Source organism: Aedes aegypti, chromosome 1 (assembly GCF_002204515.2).
Source record: "Aedes aegypti strain LVP_AGWG chromosome 1, AaegL5.0 Primary Assembly, whole genome shotgun sequence".
Taxonomy (NCBI): Eukaryota; Metazoa; Arthropoda; class Insecta; order Diptera; family Culicidae; genus Aedes; species Aedes aegypti.
In genome coordinates, this window is record NC_035107.1 from 221,898,539 (window position 1) to 221,916,083 (window position 17,545).

General features: G+C 37.4%; 1 protein-coding gene across 1 annotated transcript; it reads left to right on the top strand.

The window, feature by feature from the left end:
- Positions 1-14,420: 14,420 nt before the first annotated feature.
- Positions 14,421-16,142, top strand: LOC110674324 (putative nuclease HARBI1). Its single transcript, XM_021838614.1, has 4 exons — positions 14,421-14,987; positions 15,055-15,496; positions 15,562-15,706; positions 15,766-16,142. The coding sequence occupies exons 1-4, from the start codon at positions 14,863-14,865 to the stop codon at positions 16,140-16,142; spliced, it is 1,089 nt and encodes a 362-aa protein (XP_021694306.1). The 5' UTR covers positions 14,421-14,862.
- The last annotated feature ends 1,403 nt before the right edge of the window (positions 16,143-17,545 follow it).

Sequence of the window (17,545 nt, forward strand, 5' to 3'; positions counted from 1 at the left end):
GAACACATAACAAACATGTTCTACACACCAAGTTCAAACGATGCGACAATGGTATCTGTTATGACAGGAAACGAAAGGCTTCACACAGATAGCTTACTTTTCAGTGGCCTTTGAAACTATAATTTTCCTCAAATTTCAGTGTCCAACTCACTTCCTTTTAGGTTATCTTTGGCTCCTAGGTAGGTGTACAGTTAATCTCATATTAGGAAATAAATTCAATTTTAAGTCAATCTTCTTACCTCCACTAGTTCGTATTTAGGCTAAGAAACTAGTTCAAAGCACAATAGATTATTTATAATGTAAGATAGCTTTTAGGTAGTAGAATGATAGCTTTTATATAATTCACTCCACGTTCTATGAATATAGATGCGTGCATGGTGACGTCACGGAAAATTTTCCATCTCTGTCCCTCTTTCATCACTTTAAATTAACTGTCCTGCTCTTTGACATTCACTTTGACATCGACCAGTGACACCTTATCAATCCAGTGAGGAAACCGGTGCCCAGCTCACCTCGACGGTACCGGTAGCAGTCTCCCCCTGATGCTTCCCTGTGTCTTCTGGGGCAGCACCTAGTCTATGTACGACCAAATGGGTAAGGGTAGGTATTCTGCCGAAGAACTATCCTCAAATCCAGCTGACAGACGAACAACTGTACAGTCTACAAGAGGCCATTTTGCTGAAGGTTACGCTGCAAAGAAGGGAGTCTTTCAAGCCAAAGTTTACGAACTGTTGGCAACGAACAGGACATTTGGTGATAAACTGCCAGGATAGGGAAACGTCGGATTGGCTTAATTCAGTGGTTCCTACCCTTATCCCTTGGAAAGGCGCGGAACTTACGGTAGTCAATGCGGACGATATCCCAAGACTGGACGTAATGGTAGGCTTTTTCCCTCAAAGTGTTAATGATGAAAATGACACTATCAGAGTTTTCATAGAGAGCCAGAATGACGGGTTGAGTACCGACAGGTGGAAAATCATTCAACGTAACATTCTCTATGGAAATCACGTTGAATAGTTTTTCACAGTTGACGAGGCGTCCATGCAACATTTTAAGACATGCAACTTCCTCATCAACTACAAGTTCGGGCAAACAAAGCTACGGAAAAAAGGGATGTACAAACCTGGGGTAGATGGGATGGTAATCTCGAGAGATGAGCCGAAGGAGCTGGAACCGGTAAGTAGCGTGGATCCTGGGACCGAACAAAGCCTTAGTGTCCCGGTGACAAGCGGGATAGACGGTAAAGTGCCGGAAGCAAAGTCCTCGAAAAATCACCACCAAAGCACTCAGAGTACAGGGCTTCCCAAAAACGAAAACAGCCAAGGGAAATTCGATGACCGAATTTATTCTGGGCCGTCTAAGAAATCGAACCATTTTGGGCTCCAAGTGGATGTACAAAGGACCGAAACTGTTCTGGGTCTCATAGGGACCGTAACACATCTGGGCTTCCAAAGGCCCGAAGTCGTTCTGGACATACAAAAGACCGGAATTCATCCGAACCTTCGAAGGAACAAATGTCTTCTGGGCCTGAAAAGGACCAGCACAGCAGAAAATATAAATAACAATCGAAACATGAAGAGTGAATTACTAGACCTCTAATGAACATTTATAAAAATGAATACTGATATTAAATTTATTCAAATAAAGTCGTGATTCGCATGGAAATACCCACAACTAGGGGCAAAACTGAAGCTTATGTAGTTTCAGCTTATTTCTCTGGAGATGTGGAGGCGGTACCTCCACCCGAATTGACAGCTTTCATTAATTATTGTAAAACTAATAATAAACACTTTATCATTGGTTGCGATGCAAATTCCCATCATACAATCTGGGGAAGCACCAACATCAATAAAAGAGGGGAAGACCTTTTTGAATACATATCTTCGAAGAACATCGATTTATGTAACAAAGGAAATCAACCTACATTTATAACTAAAGCTAGGGAAGAAGTATTGGATATAACCATGTGCAGTCCTTTATTTTCGACGCGTATAAAAAACTGGCATGTTTCAGATGAACAATCTTTATCTGATCACAAGCACATAGTGTTTCAATACAATGCTGGGGAAATAGTTAAAATAGCGTATAAAAATCCCAGGAATACTAACTAAGAGAGATATGCTTCAACAATGCAATCTGAATGTTTATTGTTAAATACTACAATTCAATCAACAATGCAATTGGATAGAGTTGCAAAAAATATTACTGAACAAATAATACAAGCATACAATGTTAATTGTCCTGTCAAGGAAGAAATCTCAAATCGAGAGGTTCCTTGGTGGAATAAAACATTAAATAATTTAAAGAAAAAATCGCGAAAACTGATGGTGACCAAAAAAAATTTTTTTTTTCATTATTGATTTTTTTAGGACCGCAGTTTGTTGCTGAATTTTTTGTTAAGGGTACCACATGAGGTTAACAAGTTGTTTTCATGATATTTTATTTAATTATTCATAACTATTATAGCATCTATTAGAAAGTTAGACGCGATCCAGTGTTGTGATCTAAAGTCTTGATAGTGTCATATTTTTTATTGTACGTAACTGAAGAAAAATTCTCTCAATAGTGTTGAAACCTTTTGATAAAAGAAACCTAGAAGAAATCTAATATTCAAGACAAAAGCTACAAAAAAAGTTTTCTATACAGGTATACGACTAGTTTACCTGCAAAAAGTTTACCTCGTAGACAGTGCCGTAGCGTGCGGTTGGCCAGGTTGGCGACCGCCAAGGGCGCAAACCTTCAGGGGGCGCGAAAATGCGTTACGCTTTTTGTCAATTTTCAAGAAAAATTTCGAGAAAAAAAATCTTTGTTAAAAATAACAACTGTTAAAACCCTATCTGAATCGATTCAAGCAAAATATTTTGAAAGCATACCACCAGATGTTACATATTCGTAAATTGTAAAATCTTTAGATATTTGTTTTATTATTTTCAATACTTGTTTTTAATTATGAATCGTAGTTTACTGCTAACCAGCCGAGATGAAGTTTAACAACTACCGAAAAGCTAAACATTACATATACTCTGCAATTGGATTAAATGGACAAATTGGAAGCCCACAATAGAAAACTCAGCCAGCACAGTTGCTGGCTAGTGTGGTGTGCCATTTCAATACCCAAAAAATAATACGCTCTGCGCTGTTATTATTTTCAAATTTATTAAATATTTTTTTAAATAGTTCCTCATGACAATAATTTGTAAATCAGTTGTGGCAGAAAATATTTTAGAAAATCTGTGTATATCTTGAAAATAGACACCAAACGAAAATTTATACTTTGAAAATTGAAGGCTTAACAGCGGAAACCACAGCATTATCGGCGAACGGGATTTTCAGAGAATTGTATAACATTGAAATTAGAACATAAAGTAGGCTGTTGTTCCTAATAATAGTAATACTTGTTTCTAGAAAAAAATCCTTGAAAATCCGTACAGAACTCCCAACATTTCAAGAAAGGTTTGTGTTTAGTGACATCATTTTCGATTTTATTCTGTGCTGCCATTTTTAATGCAACTAGAGTCACGATTCCTAATCGGGGGTATGTGGACCCTCATTCCTAAATAATCTCGCTGAAAAGACCATCATTCAGCGCACTGTTTCTCCGTAATCATGTTAGAAGCACAGACAAACAGACGTAACAGCTAGAACAATTATCAATTTAAAACATAGTCACGTGAACATTTACGCCCAATGCTAAAACTACTTCATTTGGCCAACCGCGGACTAGGTGGCGGTAGTGAGCAAACGTCAAACTCGAACAAAAGTGATGCGAGCGCCACGGGTGACCCGTCGGTCAACTATCAAATATTAGAATTGGGCGCTATTCTGTTGTGCAATGAAAATAATACGAGTGTTACGTCTGTTTGTCTGTGTTAGAAGGTTAGAATATAGTGTTTTAGAGGATATCTTGACAAAATTTCTTCATAGCAGAATTCTTTTTAAATCTCTTTGAGTATGTATAAAACTTCTTCTTTAATTTTTACCCAAATTTTCTTGAGTTACTTTTGTAAAAATTATGGAAGTAAATTTTTGATTCATGAATAAATATTAAAAAAATATTGAAAGAGTTTCGTGAGAAGTTAAAAAACCCTCCGAAGTCGAATTCGGAAGGAAATTTCTGGATTAGGTCGACAATATGTAGCTAATACATTGCAGTACAAGATTTTCTGAAAATTTCGTTTGCAATATTAAACAAATGTATTAAAATACTATGAAAAATGGTTCAGAAATATTTACAATAGTTCATTTTATAATATGAATTTCTCTGAGGTTGAAGGTTGAAGTTGATAAACCCGGTAGTTTCGACGAATAAACAGTAATTTTATAAACTATTTGTTCAAGGTGAAGATGTATCGAAGCCATACATCAAAATTTCTAGAGTACAAATCTAAACAACCAGATAGGGTTTCGAAATTTACGTCAACGATTGATCTATCGATCAAGTTTTCAGTCCGAGAGATTGCCTGATTCTGTAGATTTATACGCTTGAATAGTTGAGGTGTGGCGTCGATTCATTTTCTTCTTAAAGAATCTTCTAGATAACCTCCAGACTGACTGACTGTTCGGATGAAGGTACATCGACGCCAAACCTCATATTTACAAGAGCACCAAGCTAGACCTAATCAGACAGCCATGCAAACTCAATATCTGATCTATAAGTTACTCGCTGGTACTAGTGACTGATCGATTAAACTTTTAGCTTGAACCGCTATTTGGTTTTCTAAATTTGTGCTGTTAAAAATTTGAGGAGTAGCTTTGATTCATCTCCACTCTAAATAACATTTAGTATTCTATTTTGCAAAGTCTTACAAATGATTCAATGAATTATAAATTTTAGTTAATTCCTAAGCTCGATCACGGATTTACCACGGAATTTTAAAAAGTATCGTGGATGTTTTTCTTAAGTGTTTCATGTTAACTTGCAAAATGTTATAAAACAGATGAGCTTTGACTTAGGGGCGCTCAATTGATAGTTCGCCAAGGGCGCCACGGCATCACGCTACGGCTCTGCTCGTAGAGAACAAAGCGGGTCTATACCCAGGTGATCTAGTATACGTAAAGCAGGTCGGTTTTCTCGGCGCAGGTTTTCTCCACAAAGTTAAAATCTGATTACACCTGGGTATAGACCCGCCTTGGTAGAGAATAGACTTTGTTAATCATATTTGGGAGAAAGCGAGTAACTTCAACAACATCAAAAACATGATAGGTACATACCATGAACATACTCACGAAAAAGCTAAAAATATACTACCACTATGGTTATAAAAGATTTAATTGTAAAATTTTTCTTCAGTCAAGCAAACGACACCAAACTAGTCAGTAAAAACTTAAAAGTGATTTTGTTTATTAAAATCTAACGAGCAACATGAGTAGTCGCTTTCTCAACTGTTGCAGGCCGTTTGCAGAAAAAAAGTGTTCGAAAGAGCTACGAAGTCTCACCGAAAGCACCATAGATAAACTGAAAGCGGCTGGTTATGCTCCAATGTCTACATTGAATACAAATTTACGCATTTGTACGTCCTGCCGTTTAAACGTTGACAAACGGGCAATCTGTACATCATCGGTGGATCAGGTTGCAGGAAGTTCGAAAACAACAACAACTGAGGAATTACTAGATGCACCGACAACAACTGAGGAGTTACCAGAATACCAAGTGCAGATTGTCTTGCCACGGTACCATCAGTGACATCTGTTTCAACAAATCAATCAGAAGATGAGTGCATCCAGAAGGTCAACATCGAACGCTTCAACGAAGGGATAGCTGGAATAAAAGTGACTCCGATTAAATGGACGAAGATGGGTTACGTCAATTATCCCGAGAAAAAATACCGTGAAATCAACGAAGCTGTACGAAGAAACCTCTTCAAATTAGGACCTGAGGATGTGGAAAATACAGACTACGATGAGGTAATTATGAATATGAAGGAAAGGTTCTCGAATCTAGCCACGACAAGGAAAGAAAAATTATTGATTTTGTCGATGCTGCCAAGCTCGTGGTCTATTCAAGACGCCATTGATGAGTTCAAAACCAATTGAAATACAGCAAAAGAGGCAAAACAATTCAAAAATAACTGTCTTGCAACCAAGAATGCTAGGTCGAGTACTTCATTAACAGATGAGACAAAAGAAAAAATAATTCAATATTTTGAAGACGATGAAGTAAGTAGAGCTATGCCTGGCCAAAAAGATTATGTATCTGTAAAAAAAGATGGAAAGCGTCAAGCAATCCAAAAACGATTAATGATGACTACTTTGAAAGAAGCGTATACACGCTTCAAGGAAATTAACGAAAATATTAAGGTAGGTTTTTCCTCATTTGCAAGCCTTCGTCCAAGGCAATGCAAGCTTCTATCCAATTCAGGAACACATAATGTTTGTGTGTGCACAACACACGAAAATATTAACCTAATCTTACATAGTTTGAAAAGAATCAATTTATCTAAGGATATTAAAATGTTAACTGGTAGTCTTTTGTGTGAAAATACAACATCAAATTGCTATCTACGATCTTGTTCGGATTGTCCAGATTCTTCATCATTGGAAAATACTTTATTCGCTGAGTTTGAAGAATATTATATTGATCAGTTATCATTTGAGCAATGGGTGACCACGGATAGGTGTGACCTAGAAACTATTGTAAAACCTGTAGATGAGTTTGTGTCATTTTTTGCTTGAAATTAGAAAGTTTAATTCCTCACGACTTTATTAAAACAGAGCAATCCCGCTTTTTAAAAAATACGAAAAATACAATACAAGATGGTGAATTTTTAGTCATTTGTGATTTTTCTGAAAACTATAGCTTTGTATTGCAAGATGAAGTGCAGTCCCATCACTGGAACGTACAACAAGCTACAATTCATCCATTCGTTATTTATTTCAATGGAAGTACGCAAATTGAACATTTTAGTTTTATTGTAATTTCCGAAGATTTAAGACACGACTCAGTATCTGTAAATTTGTTCATTGCCAAAATGATTAACTTTTTACGCGTTGATAAGGATAAAGAAATCAGAAAGATATATTTCATGTCTGATGGACCAGCATCGCAGTACAAAAACCGTAAGAATTTTTCGAGCCTATGTCAATTTAAATCAAAGTACGGAATTGATGCAGAATGGCATTTCTTTGCTACGTCACATGGCAAAGGTCCTTGTGATGCTATTGGAGGAACCATAAAGCGCATGGCCACAAGAGCAAGTTTAGCCAAAGAACGTGAGCATCCAATTAAAACTGCAAAAGAACTATTTGATTGGGCGAATCGCAGAAAAGAAGAAGATTTAACAAAATTATCATTTTGTTTTACTACTACTGAAGAGTACGAATTAACGGCATCAAAGCTCAGCGAGCAATATAATAACGCGAAAACGATCCAAGGAACCCAAAAATTTCACTGTTTCATTCCATTGTCAGAAAACAAAATTAAAGCAAAACTATACTCGAACTATACTGATAATGATGCAAAAGTGTTCGATATTGTAAAAAAATTGAATAACAATAAATAAATAAATAAGTATTAATAAAATGTTTTCATGATCTCATAACGCATACCCAAATCCAAAACTTTTAAAGTTTATATATAACATTTAGAAACTCATCGATCATACTCTAAAAAAAAATATCCTGGTAAAAAAAAATTATTTTCGTGTAATCTGTTAATTCATTTTAATTTATACATATATACATATACATGTAATATTTATACATATACATAATATTTATACATATAATATACATAATACTAATGAATACATGAAAACGACTTGTTTAATTCACGCAAGGCCCTTAACAATAAAATCAGCAAAAACTGCGGTTCCCGTAATAATTTACACCGAAAAAAAAATTTTTTTTTCTACTAAATGTGAAAGTTGTGACATGTTTGAAATGTCATAACTTTTTTGTTTATTGGTTTACCATCACCAAATTTTTATGGTAGATAGCTAATATAATGGACCGTTTTCCCTCAAAAAATTACGTTGGTATTCCGATAGGGTTTTGAGATATTTGAGTTTTTGTGTCAAAAATTATGTTTTTTAATGCAAAACAAATTTTTTTTTTGGAATCTTTATTTAGTTGTCTAACAATCGAACGAACCGTTTTTGCTGTGCAGCTTTTTGAACATTTTTGAACCATTTTCACATACACCCTTTTGAAAAGTTAGTCGTGACTCAACTTGAAGATTTGATATCGGAAAATGACGATTTAGATGGAACTGAAAAACTGTGCAAAGTTTCAGCTCAATAGAAAAAAATGAATTAAAAAATTTACCAAATTTTGGTGCTGTTGCTTGGAATCACTCATTTGTCTTGTATCTTTCAAGCATCTTCAGTTTCTCCTAAAAACTTTTGTGATAGGCCGGGTCACATCGGTACAAAGGAAAAATCAAAACCACATAATATTCATCCATTTGTTATCTAGATATAAATGAGGCAAATATAACAACTTCACTGGTTGTAAAGGCAAGCAGTTTGGTTTATTTTTGTCGAATTTGTTTGACAAAATTTATTCAAAAAGCGAATAAATCTGAAGGATATTCATATTTTTAATATGAAGAATAACAAAAGTTGATCCAATGAATGATCTCAGAGACAGGTCTGGTAGAAGGTTTCTTTTAAAAGACTTGGTTTTTATTTAAATTCAAGTCTATAAAAAGTTTTTAAATATAAGGTCTTTGAAGTATTTATTTAAAAAAAATACGGCTTCAAAAGTATATTTTTAACTTATTTTGCTTGCATTGAATCATGATGAAAAATTGTACAGGCCCCCAAGAAGAGACTTTAATGGGCTCAACAGGATCTTCATGAATTTCGTCACAGATTTCCCGTGGAAAAGCTTCAGTAATTATGATACTGATTTTATTCAGAATACTTTCAGGGTCTCCTACAGGCATATCTTCAGAAGTTCTTCCAGAAATTTACCTACCGTTTCTAATCTAATCTAAGAGCTTGCACAGCCAATATTGAAGAGCATCATGGAAATACTGGAATTTCATCTAGTATTTTCTTGTCAACATTAATGTTTGCAGAATATCGGTGATATTACACAAATATTAAAATGACCAGGCCCATTGTGCAGACTTGGTCATGAAGATAACACAGCGTAACAAAAATGACACTTTTGCGTGTCTCAAGGATCAAATTATGTGTCTAGATTTTGGGTCGCTGAATCTGATGCCGTTCTCAGAAATGTTCCAGCACGTCACAATTTTTAGCTACAGGTCGCCAAAGTTGTATAAAACACTGGTTTAAGTGATGTTTACATGAAATTTTAAGTATGATTTATCAAACTTTTTTATGATATGATCTACCAAACATGCTAAATATGTCTTGAACTTTCAATTTAGATACAAATCAGTTGATATTTAATAATAAAATTTAGTTTAAATCGATTTTTTTCAACATGCTTGCAGTCTTCATATAAAATTGTTCGTTTCTCTTATATGGCATAATACAATACTTTTCTGAACCACCAAAAAATAACATTTTACCATCGAAAATATTATGAACTTCGATGATAATTATTGTTCTATACATGAAGTTTGAATTCTGTGACAAATTGAGCAAATAAATTACCGTACAAGTTGGAAAACTTGCATGCAAGTTGGCTAAAACAGTCATAGTTTGCATTTTCAACAGTCAATATCTCAAAAACTATGATAAAAACATGATATTCCTGAAAACGGCAATGGACTCAGCAACCCTTATTTTAGTAAAGAGCGGAATTTTGGTGCTTGAGACAAAACCGTGTTCCGCAGTGTAACTCAAAAGTTCACGGCTATCAGATTATCCACTTATGAATAATGTGAATGACGTAAAGGTTTAAATTGTTTTGAAGAAGAAACGAGGACAACCATACCATACCATGGGAGTGGCGTTGCTAAGAATGTTAATACACACTCCATTGTTAAGGGTGCTCTTCTCTCAGGGATGGGACACAGGTATTTCTCCCTCTTGTCTTGAATCGAAAGCCTAGGCTTAAGCGCCGTTACTCGCTCCCAGAAATTTAACTACCGATTCTTCCCAAAAATCTTCCAACGATTTTTCAAAAGATGCGTTGAAGAATTTCTCCAAAATTTGCTCCATGAAATCCATGAGATCTCCAAAGCTACTGACTCTAGTGATTTCTTCAAGTATTGCTTTGATTTTTTTCAAAGGCTATTTTAGAATTTCCTTCAGGTGTTCTTTCACCAATCCTTCAACCGAATTTTTCAGTTGTTAGTGTAGGAGATTTTCAAAAGATTTTTTTTTCAATAAATCCTCCGATCATTCCTACACAAATTTTAATACAGATTCTGTCCAAAATTTCACGAAAATTTTCTGAAGAAAATCCTGTTGAATATTATTCTGAGATTTTTTTAGATTATGTTAGCAAATTATCTGGGAAATTTTTTAAAACTTCCTCAAAAGTCCTGGAGTTATATAAGAAATCCTTGTTATTTAGGGTGACTTTAAAATTGTCTCAAGTTATATCTGAGGTTACTTGCAGAAAAAGAAAACCGAAAAAAAAAACTTTCATTTAAAAGAAATGTTTGCTCTGATGCTATTAAGAATCAAACTTTTATATCCTGGCTCCTATTAGGGTTTATTTTGTTTTCTTGGTTCCTGTTCGGTTGCTTTTCGGCCTCTCTTTGGTTCATTCTAGATCTCTTTTTTTTCAGTCTAGGGTTAAAATTCTTCTAAGCTTCAATGTACACATAATGTTCGCCAACGTTTGTCCTATCCATTATTTCGAATGTGGACGCGCCTCTGCTCAATACAGATATCTTCAGTGGTTTTTATTTTAATAACTTGGTGGTCATAATGAGCCAGTGAGGTCATTCACTCATTATTGTGCGAGATTGACCACATGCTAAAAAAAAGAGGAAAATTGTGCCATCGCATGCCTATGGGCATCTAATTCTTCCGAAAGAGGTGCACTTTGCGAAAAAGGACCACGTGATTATTGAGCTGAAATCGAATTCAGGTTAACTTCTGCGTCCATGAGTCCTCTCATGGCTTAGGGGTAACGTGCCCTAACTAGAGATCAGGAAGTCGTGAGCTGGATAAAATTATTCGTTCAATATTAGAGAACGTCCTGTCCAAAATTCAGATCCAAACCTATAAAAAACGCAATCACGTGGTCCGCATGTTTGCGAAAAGCCCAACTCTCTGTCCATCACCTTCAGCAAGTTCAAGTAGCTCAAGTACAACCGGCTCAGCACGAAATTTGAGAAGGGTTTCACCACCCCTGAAGCAACGCTTCTTATGACTGAATCTGTCTTTTCTCAGTTCAAGGTCTGCCGTCCATTGAGCAGAGCTGCTGCTGCACTTAACCATCGTTGGGGTTTTTTGACGTTCCATGAAGGTTTTATTTCATTCGGTAAACATCCGGCAGCAATGTAGAAAATAGCGAATACCATTCGGTGCCCTGCTGCTACAGGAGCCGCTCTAAAAGCAATCAACGATCAATCAATTTTCATAAGAGAAAAAATCTAGACATAATAAAAATAAATTACAGCTTAATCTAAATTTTATTGAGTCAGGTCAGTGTCGACCCGTCATCGTTCCTTCGGTTTCTCCGGCCAAGCACAATACATCGCTCCAGCGGCAGTCTGAAATGAAGTCAAACACGTACACACCCCTGCCTCCGACCTTCCGTTCCCCCTTCCAGTGTCCAAAAACAGCACAAAAAAAAACCTACCAATATGGCGCAAATCGAAGAAAACACCAAGACAGCGAAGAGACGATTACGATGACGCTTAAAGGCTCTCCCAGATCTAAGCGACTTTTTACGGCGACAGCGACAAACAATCGCCGCGATTTCGCTGATGTTTCGCTGCATGCACTGTTTGATGAGCGTGTCTAAGCCACAGCGACGCGATTTCACAGCGATTCGCGTCGTGTCAGTCAAGATGGTTCCATAGAAGAGTGCTTGCAACGACACAACAACGAAATCGCGACGATTTTTTGTCGCTGTCGCCGTAAAAAGTCGCGTAGATTTGGGGGAGCCTTAACGACGACGACGACGAAAAAGATGGATGATGAGAAATACAAGAAGTGTGTAGTTCATCACCGCACCCACCCCTGCGCCATCGCATCTCCGCAGGGCAGCCAGCCGAACCGGATCGATGCGTCCCGCATCACAAAAATTTTTCATTTCATCTCTTTATCTGGCTATGTGGCACTGATGGGCACTCTTTTCTTCTCATTGACGAAGGAGCCACTCACCAACACAATAAACCGCGAAGCGGTGCTGACTTCGGCCGAAAAAAAAGTCGCTCCAACCGAGCGCGCACAGCCACACAGAGATGAAGAGTGGTTTTAATTTCAATGACAAGTCGTCGTCGTCGCTGCCTGCTATCCCACCCCTGCGAACACCAAGCCAGCCGATCCCCTGCCCAAACCCCAAACAAATGGAAGAAAAATACTTTGTGTAAATATTAAGAAAAGCAATTTTTGCCTTCTTTCTTGGTGCATCCCTAGGGTGGGGTGGGGCCTATATCCCAAAACCTTTCGTAGACCAGAGTGAAAAATGATCATCGGTCCGAAAATTATATGCGGTGAAAAATGAGAATATTTGGCAAAGGTTCAGAGGTGGCGCAAAGGGCGAAAGATCAATCATTATCCCCACACGCAAAAGTTGCGCACTTGTTTTGTTGTTTGTTTCGATGACAGTTTGACTCACTGTACCGAAAATTCACAACAATTTTTATCAGTATGTCATTTTGGGACCGATGAATCTTTTTGTACATTTTGACTACAAAAGGTTTAGGGAAATAAGCCCCACTCTAGTGCATAACGTTGTTTTGCTGCCGCTGCCAGAGCAACAGCAGCCCTAGATTGCCGGAAAGTTCGTTGGAACCCCCTCGCATCGCATCCCCCACCAGGGGCAGATAGTTGGCTCCACCGACCACCCCTGCAGGCAGTGTATGTTTCCCATTTCTCGCATCCGCATGTTTTTTTTCGTTGCATTTCTATTTTTCTTGTTCCTCATTTCGCGAGAAAGATGAAAAAACAGCGCGCCTTGTGTTCCGTCCATGGACAACTTTTTCGTTTAGCACACTGCGCGTCCGCATCCATATGCACACCCCTGCACTTGACAGCTCCCTCAAAAGAGGCACGAGGGGTCCTCCAAAAAACCAGAAAGAAACGGGAACACACACACTGAAACTTCGACGGCTGCAACGATGATCGCGAAAAAAGCGGCGTGCACAATGCATCTGCCTGTATAGACTCGAAATGGACGAAACGAAACACTACAGCAAGCAGTTGTTGTTGTTGCCGTTCGCGTATTATTGTCGAAGCCAAATATGTGCGCATTCATTGCAAGCTGGCGAAGAAAAACACGACACAGAAGAGAACCATCAGAAATGCGCAAATTGCCGCGTTCATGGCGATGATGATGATGATGGCGATGGAAAAAGCAAATAAATGCGGTTATCTCCCCCGTTTGACTCTGTCTGGGCCCTGATGGACTGACTTCGGGCCGGCAAGCGAGGACTATCGAAATGCGGTTCGCATTGGGGAAGGTTAGTTACTTTTTGTGCTGGATTTCGTTGTTATTTTTTCTGGTGATTAACTTGGCTGTGGTGGAGGTCGTTTTCGGTCGTTGGCGTGATTTCGCCAGTTACTCAAACAAAAGCTGACAACCCTGACTGACAGCGAGCTGTCACTGGTAGGGTTGGCATTCAAAAAACCCCCTTGCCGACTGTAACGACATCATCAAAGTAGACCGACAAAACGAACATTTCCCTTTATTTGATTATCACCTTTTCGTCGTGTTTCCGAACTTTCCGTTCTTCCGTTACCCTACTCCTGGCAAGTTGACAGTTCCTACTTCCCGAACAGCAGCAACAACAACGGCTAGACTTGTTCCCCATATTTGAACCGTTCAGAGACAACCGCAGCCGAGAGGTGGGTGACTGGAGCTGGACAAAGTTTGGTTGGTTCCTGCTGTCCGTCCGTTGTGTTCCACCAACGCCAAAACAACCAACGCTAACGAACCTAATCAAGAAAGTGGGCGGCCTGGGTGGATGAGGAAGAGCAAGCAAAAGTTGCATTCAAGTTTAAGTTACTGAGAAGGTTTTTTAGTGAATTGTTTACTTGCCACAATGGTTAAGAAGGATACTTCTCATAAATTTGTTTTATTCAAAAAACACATTTTTAACTATCGGCGTTTGACAAGTACACACTGGTTGGCTAACGATTTGCCAATCTCAGAATGGTAGGGGAATTTACGTATTTTCTTCCGTTTTGCTTTCTTCGTCATGAGGGTTTTTGTCGCCAAATCATCTGAAATTAAGATAAGATTCGCAAGGCAGTAAGATTCGCAAATATGCATAAAGTGTTTAGGTAAATTTTGAGCCGAATAGCTTTTATAAACGTGCTTATGCTGCGCGGCGCGTGAGTCGAAACGACATTTCTCACTTCGTTGTCGCATGAACCTTGTCACTCAATTCTGATTGTCGACTCACGTGACTCGACAGGTTCATTTTCGCAGCGAGTGAGGAAATGAATCATAACAAACGCGAAATTCATTAGCAGAACTGTCAAACCACCCATGTCTCTCGACAATCTTTCGATAAGGTCCTAATAATTTATTGTTGAATATGATTTCTAAATAAAAATAGGTTTATTTTCAATATTTTCAACTAATTACAATTCAAATATGTTACATAAATCAAATATAATGTCTATTTTTAATAATATAGAATTATCATAGCGTTTGAAATGTTTTATATAGACACAACCTGATATAATTTATAGGTCCTTTTCAAAAGTGAAGTTTGTTTGACTTGTTTCTCTGGATTAGCAGTCAAATCGGTTCGGTTTTTTTAATATTCGATTGTTTCAAGCGTTTAATTTGTTGTTTGTTTATTTTTTTCGAAAAATGAGCTGTTTTGAGTTCTGGTTTGATGATGACGAGATTGAAGAAGTGCAAGATGCAGCTACTGTTCGTGTGGAGCGACGGAAATTGAGGGATATGAGTAATCCTTTGGAGCTGCCGAATGATTCGTAAGTTTTTTTTTGTTATGAAGTCTAGTTTTCCATATCAAATTTGAAGATGTTTTTAAAATTGTAGATTCATTTCATACTTTAGAGTGTCTAAAGAACTCTTTGGATACTTGTTGGATACCGTGGGAGACAAGCTAGGAGGATCTGTGAAGTCCTCATCCGTGTCACCGATGCTGAGACTGTCAGCAGCATTGAGATTTTTTGCGGAAGGAAGTTACCAAAAGGGTGTTGGCAACGATTTGTTTGCAGGAATGGCCCAACCAACATTATCGAAAGCATTGTCAGCTGTTATTGACGTATTCGAGGCCAATATTTGTCCATTGGCGATACAATTTCCCACATCAGAGGCTGAGAAAGATGAGATAAAACGTGGGTTTTATGAAAAAACTGGATTTCCAGGTGTGATAGGATGTGTTGATGGTACGCATGTCAGGATTTTCAAGCCCGTTAGTGACATCCAACATCTTTATTACAACAGGAAAGGATTTCATAGTTTGAACGTTATGCTCGTAAGTATTAATTACCATTGAAAATACTTCCAACATAGTTTAACGGTTATATTAATCTGTGTTAGGTCTGTGATCACCAGCAAATGATTCGTTACGTTGATTCTAACAGCCCAGGTGCCAATCACGATTCATTCATTTGGAATAATAATCAATTAGACGCTACATTGAATCAACGGTATCAAAATGGGGAGACCAATACATGGCTTTTAGGTGAGATCTTACAGTTGATCATGATGTATATCCAAAACTTATCTTACTTTCGTTTTCAGGTGATGCTGGTTACCCTTTAAAGCCATATCTGATTACACCATTCCGCACGTCTACAAATCTTCCGGGCTCCTCGAGGGAAACCAAATTCAATGAAATTCATTCAAAGACAAGGATGATAGTCGAAAGGACCATTGGTGTAATGAAGAATGTTTTTAGATGTATTTTAACAGGTCGTCAGTTGCATTATAAACCTGAAAAAGCAGCAAGAATTATAAATGTGTGTTGTGCTTTGCACAACCTAAGAAAAAGGTTTAATGTACCTGACGAAAACATTCAGGTAGAGCAAACGAATGATGATCAAAATCCTCCATACGATGGTGAACTTGATGCGTCGGCCACCGAAATAAGACAAGAAATAATGTTCTCCATTACATAAACCTTGAAAATAAAAGTAAATAAAATGTATATTTGCAATAACTGCGACCTTTTTTCCAATCCAATGTTTTATCATGTTAGGAAACCAGTCCTATTTTGGACACTTTTGATTCGATTTTAGGGGCAGAGGGTCTGGCTTCAGAGCCATGCACAGCTTCAAATGATGAGTGCTTGCACGGGAGAGTTCGCACGTGCTCCGACGACCCAAAACCAACGGTTCGTTATGATCGATACTACTCGGCATAGTTCCAAACTGTGAAGTTAACCAACCTTTGATGTCTGGGGGGAAATTTTCTGGATTCCATGTTTGAATTTCTTCTGTGGTGTTCCCAAAATCCTGGGAATTTCCCTAGGAAAAAGTCAAAAAGTCGAAATTTAGCGTGACATAATTTGTATACCATCTCAATGTTTGATCCAGATGTATAGAAACTTGCAACTATTGCACTCTTTTTGTCAGGGCCGTATTTTTCAATGTGGGGGTCCTGGGCTACAGGCATGTATGTGCCTTATTCCCAGATTTATTTATTTATTTATTTTTATGCTATAGAATGAACTTAAAAATAATTTACCTATTTTTTTTTGTTAACTGTCAGGCAACATCATATGAAATCAAACATATTGTTAAACTAATTGAAAAGCAGGAGTTGGCGTACTCAGAGTGAGAGATTTATGAAGGCAATTCAACAGTCTTTGAAGATGCTATTTTCAAGTTATTGCTAACTTAGTAATCGACTATATGGCGATTTTTGACGATATCTTATGTAAATGAGCATGTGAACCATTTATTTTAGGCCACACAAGCACAACCACATTCCTGTGCACTTCAGCTAATTAAAAAACCCATGCCCGATTGGATTAGGTTTCACGTAGTTTTTGGGTAAAATAAATTATAAGTGTAATCAAAAATTTCTCAAACATGTTAACTGGACTCCTAAAATCAATTATATGTTAAAAAAACAACACACTTTCGATTTGAATTTTCATTCACAAGCATATGAGTTTAATAAATATGGTTTTACATAGTTTCTTGGGTAAAATAAGTTTTGAATGTAATCAGCCTATTGAGTCTATTAAGTGTAAATGTCTATTTCTACTCGAACATGTTACGTAAATTTCAACTCATCTGTTTAGTTCTTCACTTATATTCAAAAAAGTTGATATCACCTCATCAGTTTTTCAAATACAATAATATGTGAAGGTGCCTTAAATTTAAGGCCATGGCCCTCGGGCCCGCCATATAAGGGGCCCCACAAATGATAACACAAAATAATTTTAATTAAACTTCTAGGAACAGCTGTAATCCAGTGAAGTGGTATCTAGTTTTACGAAACACATCTTAAGTTTGAAATATTATAGGTGATTACAAAACATAAAAAATAACGGCAAGGATAGGCAAAACAAATC